The 15,282-nt window shown below is 42.1% G+C and overlaps 1 protein-coding gene across 1 annotated transcript; it reads left to right on the top strand.

Annotated features, from left to right (window-relative positions):
- Positions 1–230: 230 nt before the first annotated feature.
- On the top strand, positions 231–8,172 carry LOC129012785 (olfactory receptor 6J1). Its single transcript, XM_054448810.2, has 2 exons — positions 231–486; positions 5,736–8,172. The coding sequence occupies exon 2, from the start codon at positions 5,763–5,765 to the stop codon at positions 6,804–6,806; it is 1,044 nt and encodes a 347-aa protein (XP_054304785.2). The 5' UTR covers positions 231–486; positions 5,736–5,762; the 3' UTR covers positions 6,807–8,172.
- Positions 8,173–15,282: the final 7,110 nt, after the last annotated feature.

Here is a 15,282-nt window from a genome sequence, read left to right as displayed (position 1 = left end):
AGGGTGCAGGAAGGATTGTAGCAGGAGAGGGGAACAAAGCACCGTCCAGGAGCTTAGTGGAGAGTGCCCCTTTTCTCTCCCCAACTGGATCAGATTGTGTAGACAGTGTGGGAGGTGCAGCTGGTCAATGCTTAACCGAAGGTAACTTCCTCACACACTCAGGATTAGGGCCAGAGGATTTGTAGACCTCTCTATGCTGGAATGGATGTCATACCTTGCAACTTCCTCAGCAGTGTAAAACATCCAACAGGTACCTTCCAGCTGTCTACAACACGAGTGCATGCTCATCAGGCAAGAGATCACAGCTAGGGCAACAATCCACATGAGTTGGGAAGGGCTCATTTCACCTGTCAAACACTGCTGCTCTCATGTGGAATGCACTGTGGCTTTTTGGTCAAGATAATTACCATGGAAGATCCCAGGTGGCAGCAAATCTCAGGTGAACAGACTGAGCCGTGGAAGTGGCACAAGGCAACCCCAGCCGAGGTGAGTGCAGACCAACCATTTGGCATTTGGGGGCTGGCTGGGAGCGGCAGTTCCTGTTATAATCTCAGGTGTGTATCTTTGCCTTCATTAAGCTTCTTGATATTTCTGATGTGAGGAAATGATTTTCCAGTGGGTGCAGTGGCACCTTATGCAAAGATGTATTTTGAGAGTTAAATGAATTAAGTCTTGATCCCTCGTCTTACCATTTCCAGATTTGGTGACCAAGTCCAAATTCGTCCTCCATACTATTCTAGATTTTACAGACTCTGCATATATCTACATTTAGTAATTGCTCTCTTTCTGTGTGTGTGTGTGTGTGTGTGTGTGTGTGTGTGTTTCTGCCATGCCAGGGGTCAAGGGCTTCTTCTTGGGGCTGTGGCCTTTCCTCCTGCTACATTGGTTCTTTAAGATCCTTGGCAATGATCCATGCTACAACATAGATGAACCTTAAAAAATATTATAGTAAGTGGCCTACACCTGTAATCTCAGCACTTTGGGTTGTTAAGACAGGAAGAGAGCTTGAGCCCAGGAGTTCGAGACCAGCCTGGGCAACATGGCAAAACCCCTATCACTACAAAAAATAAGAAAATTGGCCGGGCATGGTGGTGCGTGCCTGTAGTCCCAGCTACTTGGGAGTCTGAGGTGGGAGGATCGCTTGAGCCTGGGAGGTCGAGGATGTAATGAGTTATGATTGCACCACTGCACTCCAGCCTGGGTGACAGAGCAGGACCCTGTCTCTAAAAAAAATTTAAAAATAAAAATAAAGAAAATATTACAGTTAGTGAAAGAAGCTAGACACAAAGGACCACATATGGTATGATTCATTTATATGAAATGTCCAGAATAGGCAAATCCGTAGTCAGAAAGCAGAAAAACAGCTTCCAGGGAATGGAGGAGGGATCATTAAAATATCCTTAAATCTGCCGGGCATGGTGGCTCGCGCCTGTAATCCCAGCACTTTGGGAGGTCAAGGCGGGCAGATCACGAGGTCAGGAGTTCGAGACCAGCCTGACCAACACGGTGAAACCTCGTCTCTACTACAAATACAAAAATTAGCTGGGCATGGTGGCACACGCCTGTAATCCCAGCTTACTCAGGAGGCTGAGGCAGGAGAATAGCTTGAACCCTGGAGGTGAAGGTTGCAGTGAACTGAGATCATGCCACTGCACTCCAGCCTGGGTGACAGAGCGAGACTCCATCTCAAAAAATATATATATATTCTTAAGTTGATTGTGGTGATGGACACAAAACGTGAATACACTAAAAGCTATTGAATTGTATACTTTAAATGGGTGGAATGTATGGTACTTGAGTTATATATCAATAAAGCTGTTAAAAAAGAAAAGATCCTTGGCAATGCAAATGTGGTGAGTTGTCTGGAGAGACTGTCCATGTGCCAAGGCTACAGGAAGATAGGGCAGGTCGTGAGGACAGGTTATGTGCAGGAGTGGCTGATACTCTGACTCAGCTTAGATGGGCAGAAGTCAACTCAGTCCTCAGGATTTCTGCAGTCCTCTTCCTTTACTAGATTATTCTTGTTTTTCCTAATCCAATCAGTATTCTTCTTAGTCACTGGTAATTACATGGCCTCTGCTATCCAGAGTCCCTCCTAGCTATCGAAGCCCTATTTGACCTTGTCCCTGGAATCTATCAGTTTTCCTGGTAGTTGGTTTGCTTTCCAGACTAATGGCCCAGGACAAATATCCATGAAAAAACTTTGCCGTCCCTTAATTTTTCCTCTGTTTCTGTGATTTCCCTGAAATCAGGTTTCTTCACATCTCTTTTAGACTGAAAGCTGTGCAAGGGCATGCAATTTTTTACCATCTCTGCAACCTTTCATCAATCGCAGGCCCCACAACATAGTTGGCACTCAATATGCATTTGCTAATATACATTTTCAATCCAAATGGATATATATGGATATATATGTATAATTATATATATAATTATATATATTATGTATATATAATTATATATATTATGTATATATAATTATATATAATATATATTGTATATATAATTATATATAATATATATTATGTATATATAATTATATATATTATGTATATATAATTATATATAATATATATTATGTATATATAATTATATATAATATATATTATGTATATATAATTATATATAATATATATATTATGTATATATAATTATATATAATTATATATATTATGTATATATAATTATATATAATTATATATATTATGTATATATAATTATATATAATTATATATTATGTATATAATTATATATATAACATTATATATATTTTTTATATATATATCCTTTTAGGATAATTTTCTTTCCTTCTTTCTTCCTTCCTTCCTTCTTTCTTTTCTTCTTTCTTTCTTTCTTCCCTCCCTCCTTTCTTTCCTCCCTCCCTCCTTCCTTTCTTTCTTTCTTTCTCTTTCTTTCTTTCTTTTATTTCCTTCCTTTCTTCCTTCTTTCTTTCTTCCTTCCTTCCTCTCTCTTTCTTTCTTTCTTTCCTCTCTCTCTTCCTTCCTTCCTTTCTTTCTTTCTTTTCTTTCTTTCTTTCTTTCTTTCTTTCTTTCTTTCTTTCTCTCTCTCTGTCTGTCTCTCTCTCTCTCTTTCTTTCTTTCTTTCTCTCTCTCTGTCTGTCTCTCTCTCTCTCTTTCTTTCTTCAGAGTCTCACTCTGTCACCTAGGCTGAATTGCAGTGCTGTGTGATCACGGCTCACTGAAGCTCCTGGGCTCAGGTGATTCTCCCACCTTCGCTTCACAAGTAGCTGGGATAACAGCTGCATGGCACCATGCCTGTCTAATTTTTGTATTTTTCACGGAGGCAGAGTTTCACCATGTTGCCCAGGCTAGTCTCATACTCCTGACGTTAAGTCATCCTCCCACCTCGGCCTTCCATAGTGCTGGGATTACACGCGTTAGCCACCATGCCCAGCCTAACTTCTTTTATATAAAAGGAATATTTGTTCATTGTAAAATAAAATACTGAAAATATCAAGAAGAGGCCGGGTGTGGTGGCTCATGCCTATGATCCCAACACTTTGGGAAGTAGAGGCAGGAGAATCGCATGAGCCCAGGAGTTTGAGACCAGCCTGGGCAACATAGCGAGATCCCATAGCTATGAAAAGTAATGGCAAAACCGCAATTACTTTTGCACCAACCTAATAGCTGGGCATGGTGGCATGCACCTGTGATCCCAGATTCTTGGGAGGCTGAGATGGGAGGATCACTTGATCCAGGGAGGTTGAGTCTGAAGTGGGCTGTATGCTACCACTACTGCACTCCAGCCTGGGTGATAGAGTAAGACCTTGTCTCAAAAAAAAAAAGAAAATTCATTCTCACTGTTGGTTGAGCTGCAGTTTATTCATTTCTTTATTGTATAATATTCAACTCTGTGAGCACATCATGATTTATTCTCCTGTCTTTGGACATTGTTCCCTCCTTCTCTTTTTTCCCCTTCCTTCCTCCTTTCCTCTCACCCCCTCTCCTCTCCTCTCCTTTCCTCCCCTCTCCTCCCCTCCCTTCCCCTTTCCTTCCTTCCTCCCTTCCTTCCCTCCCTCCCTCCCTCTCTCTTTTCCCTCCCTCCTTCTCTCTTTTCCCTCCCTCCCCCCTCCCCCTTCCCTATACATATTCTTGTTTGTCTCCTGGGGCATATGTGCAAGTTTCTCTACCTAGGAGTAGAATTATTGGGTCACAGAGTATGTGAATGTTCATCTTTACAAGGTCATGACAAATTATTTTCCAAAGCAATTCTATAAATTTACACCTCCACTAGCAATGTAAATTTTTTAAGTCTCCACATCCTCGTCAACACTTGTTATTGTCATATTTTTGCTTCTTGACAATATAGTGGATATAAAATGGTATCTTGCTAGTGTCTTAATTTATATTTCCTTAATTACTAATGAGATCAGGCATCTTTTTGTGCGTTTATTTTTCCTCTTTAATGGAGTTCAGGTAGCATGTTTGGCCCATCTTTCTATTGGATTGCTTATCTATTTATTACTGCTTTGTATGAATCAAAATGTTAATTACATGGGTACTAAAGTTTGTCCATTATCTGTGGCATAAATATGTTCTTCCTGTTTGTGATTTGCCTTTAACTTTATTTGAAGGATCTTTTAATAAATAGAAATTCTTCATTTTAATGTAGCTTAATTTATTAATATTTTCTTTTCTGTTTAGCACTTTTTTGGGTCTTATTTAATAGGTTCTTTTCTACTCTGAGGCCAAAAACAACATTCTTCTATCTTTTCTTCTAAAAGTTTTGATTTTTACACAAAAGTTTTTTGTCCATCGGAGTGGATGTTAGTGTCTGATATGAGATTGGGAATCAATTTTACTTTTTCCCCTATGGACAAGCAGCTGTACCAGCTTCTTTCACTTCTGACACATATCACCGCTCCACATCTGTGTAGGTCTGTTTCTTGGCTCTGTATTTTGTTCCGTTGGTTATTTTTACGTATATTTGTGCCAGTGCCATCTTGCCTTAATCATTCCAATTTTATAAGTCTCGATATCTGCCGACGCAAGCCCCTTCCCTGACTTTCTTCTTCAGCAGTGTCTTCTTGGCTACTCTAGGACCTTTGCTAATTTACATCTCTCCCCCAAAATGGCATCACAATGTCATTACAAGTTTATAACTTGCTTTAAAAACACTTTTAAAACCTAATAATAATAAATACTTAAATAATGCTTAAAATAATGCTTTAGAACTTAATAATACATTTTGAATGTTTTGTCATTTATATGTTACTGTAAAATATACATTTTTAATGGCTACATAATGTGTTATTTCTTAAAGGTACCATAATTTGTTTATTTCATCCCCCATTTCTGGATCTTAAATTTGTTGCCAAATTTTCATTATTGTAAAAAGTTCTGTGGTGAATATTCTTGTGGAAAAATCTTTTTAACATATCCATGACTACTTCCTCAGGATAGAAGTACAATTTCTGAATCTAAGAATTTTCTTAATTTTAAGGTTTTTGATACACATCGCTAAATTATCTTTTAGAAAGTTCATATGAACTATATGACAGCGTAGGTCTCAAGACACCCTTGCTAACAGTGTACATTATTATTTTCAAAAACCTTGTCCATTTTGATAGGCAAATAATTGAAAGCCAAGCTAAACTTGGATTACATGTCTAGCTGGCAGTCATCATGTTCTATGTTCATATTTTTCTAGTGAGCAGCCATGGGGTTTCATCCACTGAACACTCTCTTAAGTGTTATCTCCCTTTGTTCTGTTAGAAGAATTGAGCCAGGCCCACCAGGCCCATGGGTAACTGGACTGCAGCGGTGACTGAGTTTTTTCTGCTGGGGTTTTCCCTGAGCAGGGAGGCGGAGCTGCTGCTCCTGGTGCTCCTGCTGCCCACGTTCCTGCTGACTCTTCGGGGGAACCTGCTCATCATCTCCACCGTGCTGTCCTGCTCCCGCCTCCACACCCCCATGTACTTATTCTTGTGCAACCTCTCTATCCTGGACATCCTCTTCACCTCAGTCATCTCTCCAAAAGTGTTGGCCAACTTAGGATCTAGGGATAAAACCATCTCCTTTGCCAGATGTGTCACCCAGTGCTATTTCTACTTTTTCCTGGGCACAGTTGAGTTCCTCCTGCTGACGGTCATGTCCTATGACCGCTATGCTGCCATCTGCTGCCCCCTGCGGTACACCACCATCATGAGACCTCCTCTCTGCATTGGGACCGTTGTGTTCTCTTGGGTGGGAGCCTTCCTGTCTGTGCTCTTTCCAACCATCCTCATCTCCCAGCTGCCCTTCTGTGGCTCCAATATCATTAACCACTTCTTCTGTGACAGTGGACCCTTGCTGGCCCTGGCCTGTGCAGACACGACTGCCATCGAGCTGATGGATTTTATGCTTTCTTCCATGGTCATCCTCTGCTGCATAGTCCTCGTGGCCTATTCCTATATGTACATCATCTTGACCATAGTGTGCATTCCTTCTGCAAGTGGAAGGAAGAAGGCCTTTAATACCTGTGCTTCCCACCTGACCATAGTCATCATTTCTAGCGGCATCACTGTGTTTATCTATGTGACTCCCTCCCAGAAAGAATATCTGGAGATCAACAAGATCCCTTTGGTTCTGAGCAGTGTGGTGACTCCATTCCTCAACCCCTTTATATATACTCTGAGGAATGACACAGTGCAGGGAGTCCTCAGGGATGTGTGGGTCAGGGTTCGAGGAGTTTTAGAAAAGAGGATGAGGGCAGTACTGAGAAGCAGATTATCCTCCAACAAAGACCACCAAGGAAGGGCTTGCTCTTCTCCACCATGTATCTATTCTGTAAAGCTCCAGTGTTAGAAAGAGAGGAGCTGCCTTAGTGAAAGAGTGAGCTAGCTAAGGAATTCTGAATAGTCTATAGTGGAAAGACTGACTGTGGAGACAGAGACTTGAACTCTGGCCTTGGTTTTAACTTTAATCTGTGACCACAGTTGTGTCACCAGCCATTCTGACTCTCAGTACTCTCAGCTGAAGTGCAACAGGGCTGGACTTGATGATCTCTAAGCCCCATCCACACTGAATATTGTAAGAATTGAAGGGCCATGCAGCCTATTTCCTCCTAAAGTCGTAACATGTTTGGCCCCATTTCTTTATGGATCCCGAACACAACTGTTCTATCAGCTTGACACGAAGTCCTTCCTGAACTTCTCTGCATGGACCCTCTTTCTTTCCATCCTCTGCAGGATCTTTCTAGAAACAACCTTCATTATTCTCTAATCCACTATCACATCCTGTAATCCATTTTTTTTTTCGGAGTGGGCATTTGCAATGATTGTGATGGGTGTATGTCATCTGTGTTATTTAATAATATTGCTTTCTGTAATAGAACATGTTCATAATATCCAATATGCTCATGTCCTCATGTAGGACGTGGCCCTCTTCCCCTAGCCACTAATGATTGATCCATGGATGGATAATCTGACTGAAGGCATAACCCATCACCTGCAGGGACACTTGCACACCTAAGAGACTGGCCAGTGACCTATGACCTGTGTGGCTTGGCTGGACCAGAGGAGCTGTGCAAACAGATACCACTTTTTTGAGAAATTGAAGCAAAAAACACAGAGATTATTCCACATAAGGGCGATGCTTCCCCTGGAAGCAGAAATAGGCTTGGTGGCTGGAGTGGCCACTTTGGGTGCCAGGTGCAAGCTGATGAATAATTAGAGGAAACCAGTCTGCCCCTCAGAGAGAATGCAGTTGATGTATAGAGAAAAACAGAGAAGAGACAGATGACAGCCCACTCACAACACAAAGGCACAACACAAAGAGCCCTCTTCTCTCATGACTTCCTAGGCCTGGAGCTGGTAGAGTTTTGATTCCTATTCCTGGATTTGATGTGTTTTACCTGTACCCGTAAATCAAATCCCTTTTTATTGAGCTATCTTGAGAAGGTCTTAGATTCTTGTGACCAAAAAGCAGCTTGACTACAAAGTTCATTATCTCTCCACAAGGCATAGCTTCTCCCCTTTTCTGGCTCCATACACTTGGAAAGAATCTGTTTTGTTTTTGTTTTGAGACGGAGTCTCACTCTGTTGCCCAGGATGGAGTGCAGTGGTGCAATCTCAGCTCACTGCAACCTCCGCCTCCTGGGTTCAAGTGATTCTCCTGCCTCAGCCTCCTGAGTAGCTGGGACCACAGGCACGTGCCACCATGCCTGGCTAATTTTTGTATTTTTAGTAGAGATGGGGTTTCACTGTGTTAGCCAGGATGGTCTCGATCTCCTGACCTCGTGATCTGCCCACATTGGCCTCCCAAAGTGCTGGGATTACAGGCATGAGCCACTGCACCCAGCCAAGAATCTGTATTTAACTGCACTCCTAGTCTGAATTCTTGGTGCCCAAACACTGTCTGGGATGATTACCCGGCCCCACTCTGGGCCTATGGTTCAGCTCAGTGCAAACCAGCTTTTCAATGTCATCAGAATCTCTGAGGTTTAATTTCTTGTCTTGCTTGGCTGCCAGTGCTGCAGCATCCACTTTGCTAAATTAACCCCTATGCTCTGTGTGGAACTGGTCAGAAGGACACATGCATACCTAAGGAACTGCTGCAGAGTTCTGTGGACATAAATGAAGACCACTCAAATGAGCACAGATGCCACTTATTCAGAGCTAGCTATATCAGGGGAGTCAGCCACCATCACTTGCATTTGGCAGAGAGTCAAAGGCAGGCAGGGGAGTGGAAAGCTTCATAGTAGAAAAAAAGGGAAAGGCCCGAGTATCCCCTGACTGGAGGATTTTGGCATGGGGAAGCTGGAGGTGAGATAACTAGTGTTGTGGGAAGTCAGGGACCCCAAACGGAGGGACCGGCTGAAGCCATGGCAGAAGAATGTAGATTGTGAAGATTTCATGGACACTTATCACTTCCGCAATCAATACCCTTGTGATTTCCTATGCCTGTCTTTAATTGTTAATCCTGTCAGCTGAGGAAGATGTATGTCGCCTCAGGACCATGTGATAATTGCGTTAACTGCACAAATTGTAGAGCATGTGTGTTTGAACAAATATGAAATCTGGGCACCTTGAAAAAAGAACAGGATAACAGCAATTGTTCAGGGAATAAGAGAGATAACCTTAAACTCTGACTGCCAGTGAGCCAGGGGAACAGAGCCATATTTCTCTTCTTTCAAAAGCAAATGGGAGAAATATCACTGAATTCTTTTTCTCAGCAAGGAACATCCCTGGGAAAGAGAGTACGCACATGGGGGTGTACGCCTATAGATGGCCCCCCGGGCATGCCCGTCTTTTATGGTCTGTAGACTGTAGGGGTGAAATAGACCCCAGTCTCCCATAGCACTCCCAGGCTTATTAGGAAGAGGAAATTCCCGCCTAATAAATGTTGGTCAGATCAGTTGCTCTCAAAACTCTGTCTCCTGATAAGATGTTATCAATGACAATGGTGCCCGAAACTTCATTAGCAATTTTAATTTCGCCCTGGTCTTGTGATCTTGCCCTGCCTCCCTTTGCCTTGTGATATTCTCTTACCTTGTGAAGTATGTGACCTCTGTGACCCACACCTATTCATACACTTCCTCCCCTTTTGAAAGTCCCTAATAAAAACTTGCTGGTTTTTGCGGCTTGTGGGACATCGCGGAACCTACCGACATGTGATGTCTCCCCCGGATGCCCAGCTTTAAAATTTCTCTCTTTTGTACTCTGTCCCCTTATTTCTCAAACCAGCTGACACTTAGGGAAAATAGAAAAGAACCTACGTGACTAATGGGGCAGGTTCCCTGATAAACTAGAAGCAGGACATCTTAGGGGATTGGTTTGGGAAGCATATTTGGCTTTCTGTGATTGGTCTTGAGTTTGAAAGAAGTGTGGAAGGGGAGGCAGGCTTCAGAAAACAGGAAAGTGGGCAGTCACGAACAAGTCTTGGCCATTCTGGGCCAAGTGCTTCAGAGGTTTGGTTGTGGTTTGGCTTCCCTTGAGGGTCCCTTCGGAGTTTCTGAGTCAGAGTTCTGTTGTTATATATGATCTGGCTGTTGTCCACTTTTATATTCAGTCTCTCAGTTCTTACAACCTTGAAATTTCATATAACATTTTTAAGTCTAAGCAGAAGGACAATCCTCCCAAAGTGGAAAACCAGATCCCATGAGAACAGATGATGAAAGGTGAGCTCAGGTAAATGGAGCGTTGTTGGGGATTTGCAGGCCAGGAATGGGAGCTGCAGAAACTGAGGATGTCTTGCATGTGCCAAAGACTCTGCTTCTTTGAGTGGACCCAAGGCCCCAAGATTTAGACTCTTTGGCTAGTAGGGCTTGTGAGGACACCTTGTGCCTCTAGAGGAAGCCCACTGTTGCTGTACATCTGGCAAAGCAGTTAGGCTATGAGGCTCAGTCTTCTATGGAGATTTCTGAGTCTCCAGGATCAGATTAGTGGAGAGGAAGAAGCTAGACCTCTGTGATTCCCTGTGTAAGACTCTGAGATGGCCTCAGAACCCATGCTCTTTCTACCAGAAATGTTTCACTTAAAATGTTTGGGAACTCATAGACTCTGTCAGAAGTCTTTCAAACCACTGACCAAAAGCTTCTAAGTTTGGATTTAAAACCAGCAACATACATCCAAGTTTCTACTGGTGAACCTTAGCCTAGCAGTTCCATTCTCGGCCCACAGCAAATATTTCCTTCTTATAGACCTTTTCATGCTTTGTGGGGTTGATGTGTTTGTTTGTCTGTCTTTGTTAGGGGTGGCAAATATTCGAGTCTCACAGCACCAAATATGTTAGCAGTGGAAGGCATCCGAGCTACCAGAGGCGAATCCATACGGGTCTGCAGCAACCTCAATTCTTGTCTCCTCAGAAGAAAGAATTTGACTGAGGGGTATAAGATGGAAAAAGAGACCATGGGAAGTTTCAGAGCAGGGGTGGAAGTTTATTTAAAAAGGCTTTAGAACAGCAAAGAAAGGAAAGTATGCTTGGAAGAGACCCAAGTGGGCACCGAGGTAAAGTGCAGTGTTTAACCTTGATCCTAGGACTCTATAGGCTGGCCCCTTTCCCATGATTCTTCCCTTAGGGTGTGCTGCCTGCACGTGCAGTGCCCCCCTTACCCTTGGGAAGTGAGCACACACATTGTGTTTAGGAAGTTGTACCCATGCCCAACTGAGGCTTTCTTCCCTTTTCCGGTGGAGTGCCCCTGGAAGGTCATACTCTGCCATTTTGTCTCTTAATGTGCATGCCCAAAAAGTTGCTTCTTCCTGGCATCTGCATTCAATTAACACTTTAGTGCAACAGGTGTGGACCCTCAGGATAATGGCCTCTCCCTGGCTACCAATTTATCACTTTTAGAGAGGCAATGTGACAAATCTCGAACCATCACCTGACATTCCTAGTGGGTGGGGGATAGCCCTCTCCTGCCCTGCTCTTGCCTGACTACCTGTAACATCTTCCCCAAGAAATAGCAAATCCCTTTCAGTGCAGAAGATTGGTTGATATTAATTTGGGGGTCTCCTACCCTTTCTCCCAGAAACCTACATCACTGTTTCACATACCAGATATGCTCAGTAAGTATTTACTAAATAAAGTTAAAATATGTGCAGTTTAGCAAAAGTCCTTTTTGAAAATGTAAATTTTAGCTTGGATTTGGGTTGGGGTATTCCCACTAAATAAAGCAGTCCAGCCCCTTAGAAAGGAGTAAGAAGCCTGCAGGCACTAGGAGGACCCCCTGAGGGGCAGTGAGCATCAGGAAATGGTAATGGGTTCAGATACAGGGAAAGGGGCATGAGGGAAAAGTTCATCTGCTTGCACACTTTGCCTTAGCTGTCTGTACTTGCTCCCACTTCTACACTCATTCTAGTTCCAAGACCAAGTGGGAGGTAGCTTCTGCTGTAAACTCCTCAGAAAACAGAGCCTTAGAAATGGCCAGTGGTCCAGTCCCAGAAAGTCTGGGGATTGGGGGAGCATGTCAAAGTGTCATAGACCTCTCTAGTCTATGACATGATTTTTATTCTTTAATATATCTGTGGCCTCCACAGCCTGTATCTGCCTGTGGCCTCCATTTACTCTCCCAGTAGCTCCAGAGAGTTTCTCCAGGATGCAGCTGGCAGAACCTAGAGGGCCGGGGGTGGCCTTGGCTTCTGAAGGTGTACAAGGGGGTCTGACACTCTGTAGCTGTTGGGAAATAGAATTAAAAACAAAATCTATTCCCAGCCCAGAAAACTGCCCCACAAAGGTTGTGCACATGTACCCTAAAACTTAAAGTATAATAATAATAATAATAAAAGAAAATAAATAAAACAGTTTTATTACTGAATAAGCATTAAACCAGAATATAATGCTCATCACAGCCAATTTTCTAAAAAGATTGCAAAGACAGAAAGAAATTTCACCCTTTTATAAAGACATATTAATAAAATTAATTGCATACATTTTCTCAAGATAAACAACAACTAGTCCTCAAGTAAAAGGACTTGACAACCCCACTTGTCACACACAGTTTGTCCTCAGTTCAGTTGGTAATTGGGGTGAATCATCTGTTTTATCTAATTGGTTTTATCAGAAGGAAAAATAAACTTTACATATCTTTATAACAGGAGGTAGTTTAGGAGCAAGAGGTTCCTCCTGTCCCACCAGGACTGGGGCACACAGGTGCTATCTTCCTTGATGATTTCCAAGAGATATGTCCCAGGTCCTTAAGAGAGACATTCCTGGGTTGTAATGCTGTTCAGAGGATTAGTTAACATTTAAAAAGTTTTATTTATCGTTCAAAGAGACAGAGAAAGAACTCATATATTTTTTGAGGTAAACGTGTAAGGAAAGGGAAGAGGGAGAAGTTTCTTCCCTTATTTTCAGCAGAGAGAAATAAGCCACTTATTCTGAATTTGCACTCGCCATTACACAGCCCTGAGGCTGGGAGGAGTGGCGGGAGACACTCTGCCAATGCTCTTTGCGTCTGCCTGCTTTGCCAGTTTCGGTGTATGTTTGTTCAGGATCCCTACAAAACAAGGTGAGCAGACCTGATTCCCGTCTGAGGGCCTCATTCCCGAAACTGACATCATAGGTGTAAACCAAAGTTAGAATCAATTTTGGAAAACTCTTTTGTTTTTAATATTTTTAATTATGAAAATCCACATTCACTGTAAAATTTTAGCCAGTACAGAAGTGTATAAAGTAAAACATGAAAAGTCCTGCCAGCCAATTCCATTCTGTAGCTGTCAACATTGTTAGTTAAACATATATATACATATATATATGTGTGTATGTATATATGTGTGTATATATGTGTGTATATGTATGTATATATGTGTTTATATGTGTGTATATGTGTGTATATATGTATGTATGTGTGTATATATGTGTGTATGTATATATGTGTGTATAATATGTGTGTGTGTGTGTGTGTATATATATATATATATATATTTTTTTTTTTTTTTAAATGGAGTCTCGCTCGGTCGCCCAGGCTGGAGTGCAGTGGCATGATCTCGGCTCACTGCAATCTCCGCCTCCTGGGTTCAAGTAATTCTCCTGTCTCAGCCTCCTAAGTAGCTGGGATTATAGATGTGAGCCACCGTGCCCAGCCTAGTTAAACATATTTTATGCTTAGAATATATATATATATATATTCATTCATATTCACACATATAACTTTTGTTTTACAAAAAAGAAGGCATTATATGAATTGTCTGCAACTTGATTTTTAAAATCTTTCCATGTCAACACTGTCAACAGAAAGAGTCAAACTAGAATAATTGAAGAGATTTATCCTGAGCCAAATGTGAGTGACCACGGCCTGTGACACAGACCCAGGAGATCCTGATGACATATGCCCCAAGGTGGTCGGGCTACAGCTTGTTTTTATACATTTTAGGGAGACATAAGACATCAACCAGTACATGTAAGATGTGCCTTGGTTTGATGTGGAAAGGCGGGACAACTCAAAGCAGGGAGGCGGTTGAGGGTGGAGGCATTGAGGAGGGTGGGGATGAAGAAGGGCTTCCATGTCAAAGGTGAATTCAAAGATTTTCTGATTAGCAATTGGCCGAGAGTTTATCTAAAGCCCTGGAATTAATAAAAGGGAGTGTCTGGGTTCAGATGGGTTGTGGAGACTGAGGTTCTTATTATGCAGATGAAATCTTCAGGTAGCAGGCTTCAGAGAGAACATCAGACTTAAAGAGACAGCTTTGCAGGGCCATTTCAAAATATGTCAAAGCAATATATTTTGGAGCAAAATACTTCGGTTTCTTCCAGGGCCTGCTATCTTGGTCTGCATGTTGTTATCTTATTGCTACCGAGAATCTGTGCTGTCTGTCTTAAGGTATAAGACTGTTTTAATGTTAATGCTGGTCAGCTGTGCCTGAATTCCAAAGGGAGGAAGGTTTAAGGAGGCGTGTCTGACCACCCATTCTCATCATGGCCTGAACTAGTGTTTCAAGTTTACTTTAGAATGCCCTTGGTCGAGAGGAGGGGCCCATTTAGTTGGTTCGGGGTGCTTAGAATTTTATTTTTGGCTTACAGTACCCATAAAATTACATAATTCATTTTTAGATGTCACATTTATAACCAATAAACACACATTTCTTCTATTTTGTCACTGGTGCTAAATTTTTTTGGGCATAAATTCCTGCTATTAGGACTTATGGCTAATAGTGTATGACCATTTTAAATTTCAGTAATTATTTTGATAAATTCTGCCAAGTTACCTCCAAAAATGTGGTAACAATTTCCTCTCCCACCAACATTGTATAAAAATATCCATCTTCTTCACTATTGCCATTGCTAGCTATTGTCAATCTTTAAAATTTTTGTCAACCTGCATGTAAAAAATAGTATCTTATTGTTATGTATTTCTTCTATTGCTAGTGAGGTTGAGTATCTTCTCATATGTTCATTGGTCTTTTTTTTTTTTTTTTTTTTGAGACAGAGTTTTGCTCTTGTCACCCAGGCTGGAGTACAATGGCAGGATCTCGGCTCACTGCAACCTCTGCCTCCCCGGTTCAAGCAATTCTCCTGTGTTAGCCACCCGAGTAGCTGGGATTACAGGTGTGCACCACCATGCTCGGCTAATTTTTGTATTTTTAGTAGAGACGGGGTTTCTCCATGTTGGCCAGGCTGGTCTTGAACTCCTGACCTCAGGTGATCCACCCACCTTGGCCTCTCAAAGTGCTGGGATTACAGGCATGAGCCAACACACCTGGCCTCTTTTTTTTTTTTTTTTTTTTTGAGATGGAGTTTTGCTCTTGTCATCCAGACTGGAATGCAATGGCACGATCTCGGCTCACTGTAACCTCTGCATCCTGGGTTCAAGCGATTCTTCTACCTCAGTTTCCCAAGTAGCTGG

The sequence above is a fragment of the Pongo pygmaeus genome, chromosome 15 (assembly GCF_028885625.2).
Source record: "Pongo pygmaeus isolate AG05252 chromosome 15, NHGRI_mPonPyg2-v2.0_pri, whole genome shotgun sequence".
NCBI classification, from domain to species: domain Eukaryota; kingdom Metazoa; phylum Chordata; class Mammalia; order Primates; family Hominidae; genus Pongo; species Pongo pygmaeus.
The sequence above is the reverse complement of the archived record's forward strand: the minus strand, read 5'-3'. Positions and strand labels throughout refer to the sequence as shown.

Bases quoted from the DNA above. Each gene is read 5' to 3' on its own strand.
- LOC129012785 (XM_054448810.2), top strand. From the start codon at position 5,763: ATGGGTAACTGGACTGCAGCGGTGACTGAGTTTTTTCTGCTGGGGTTT.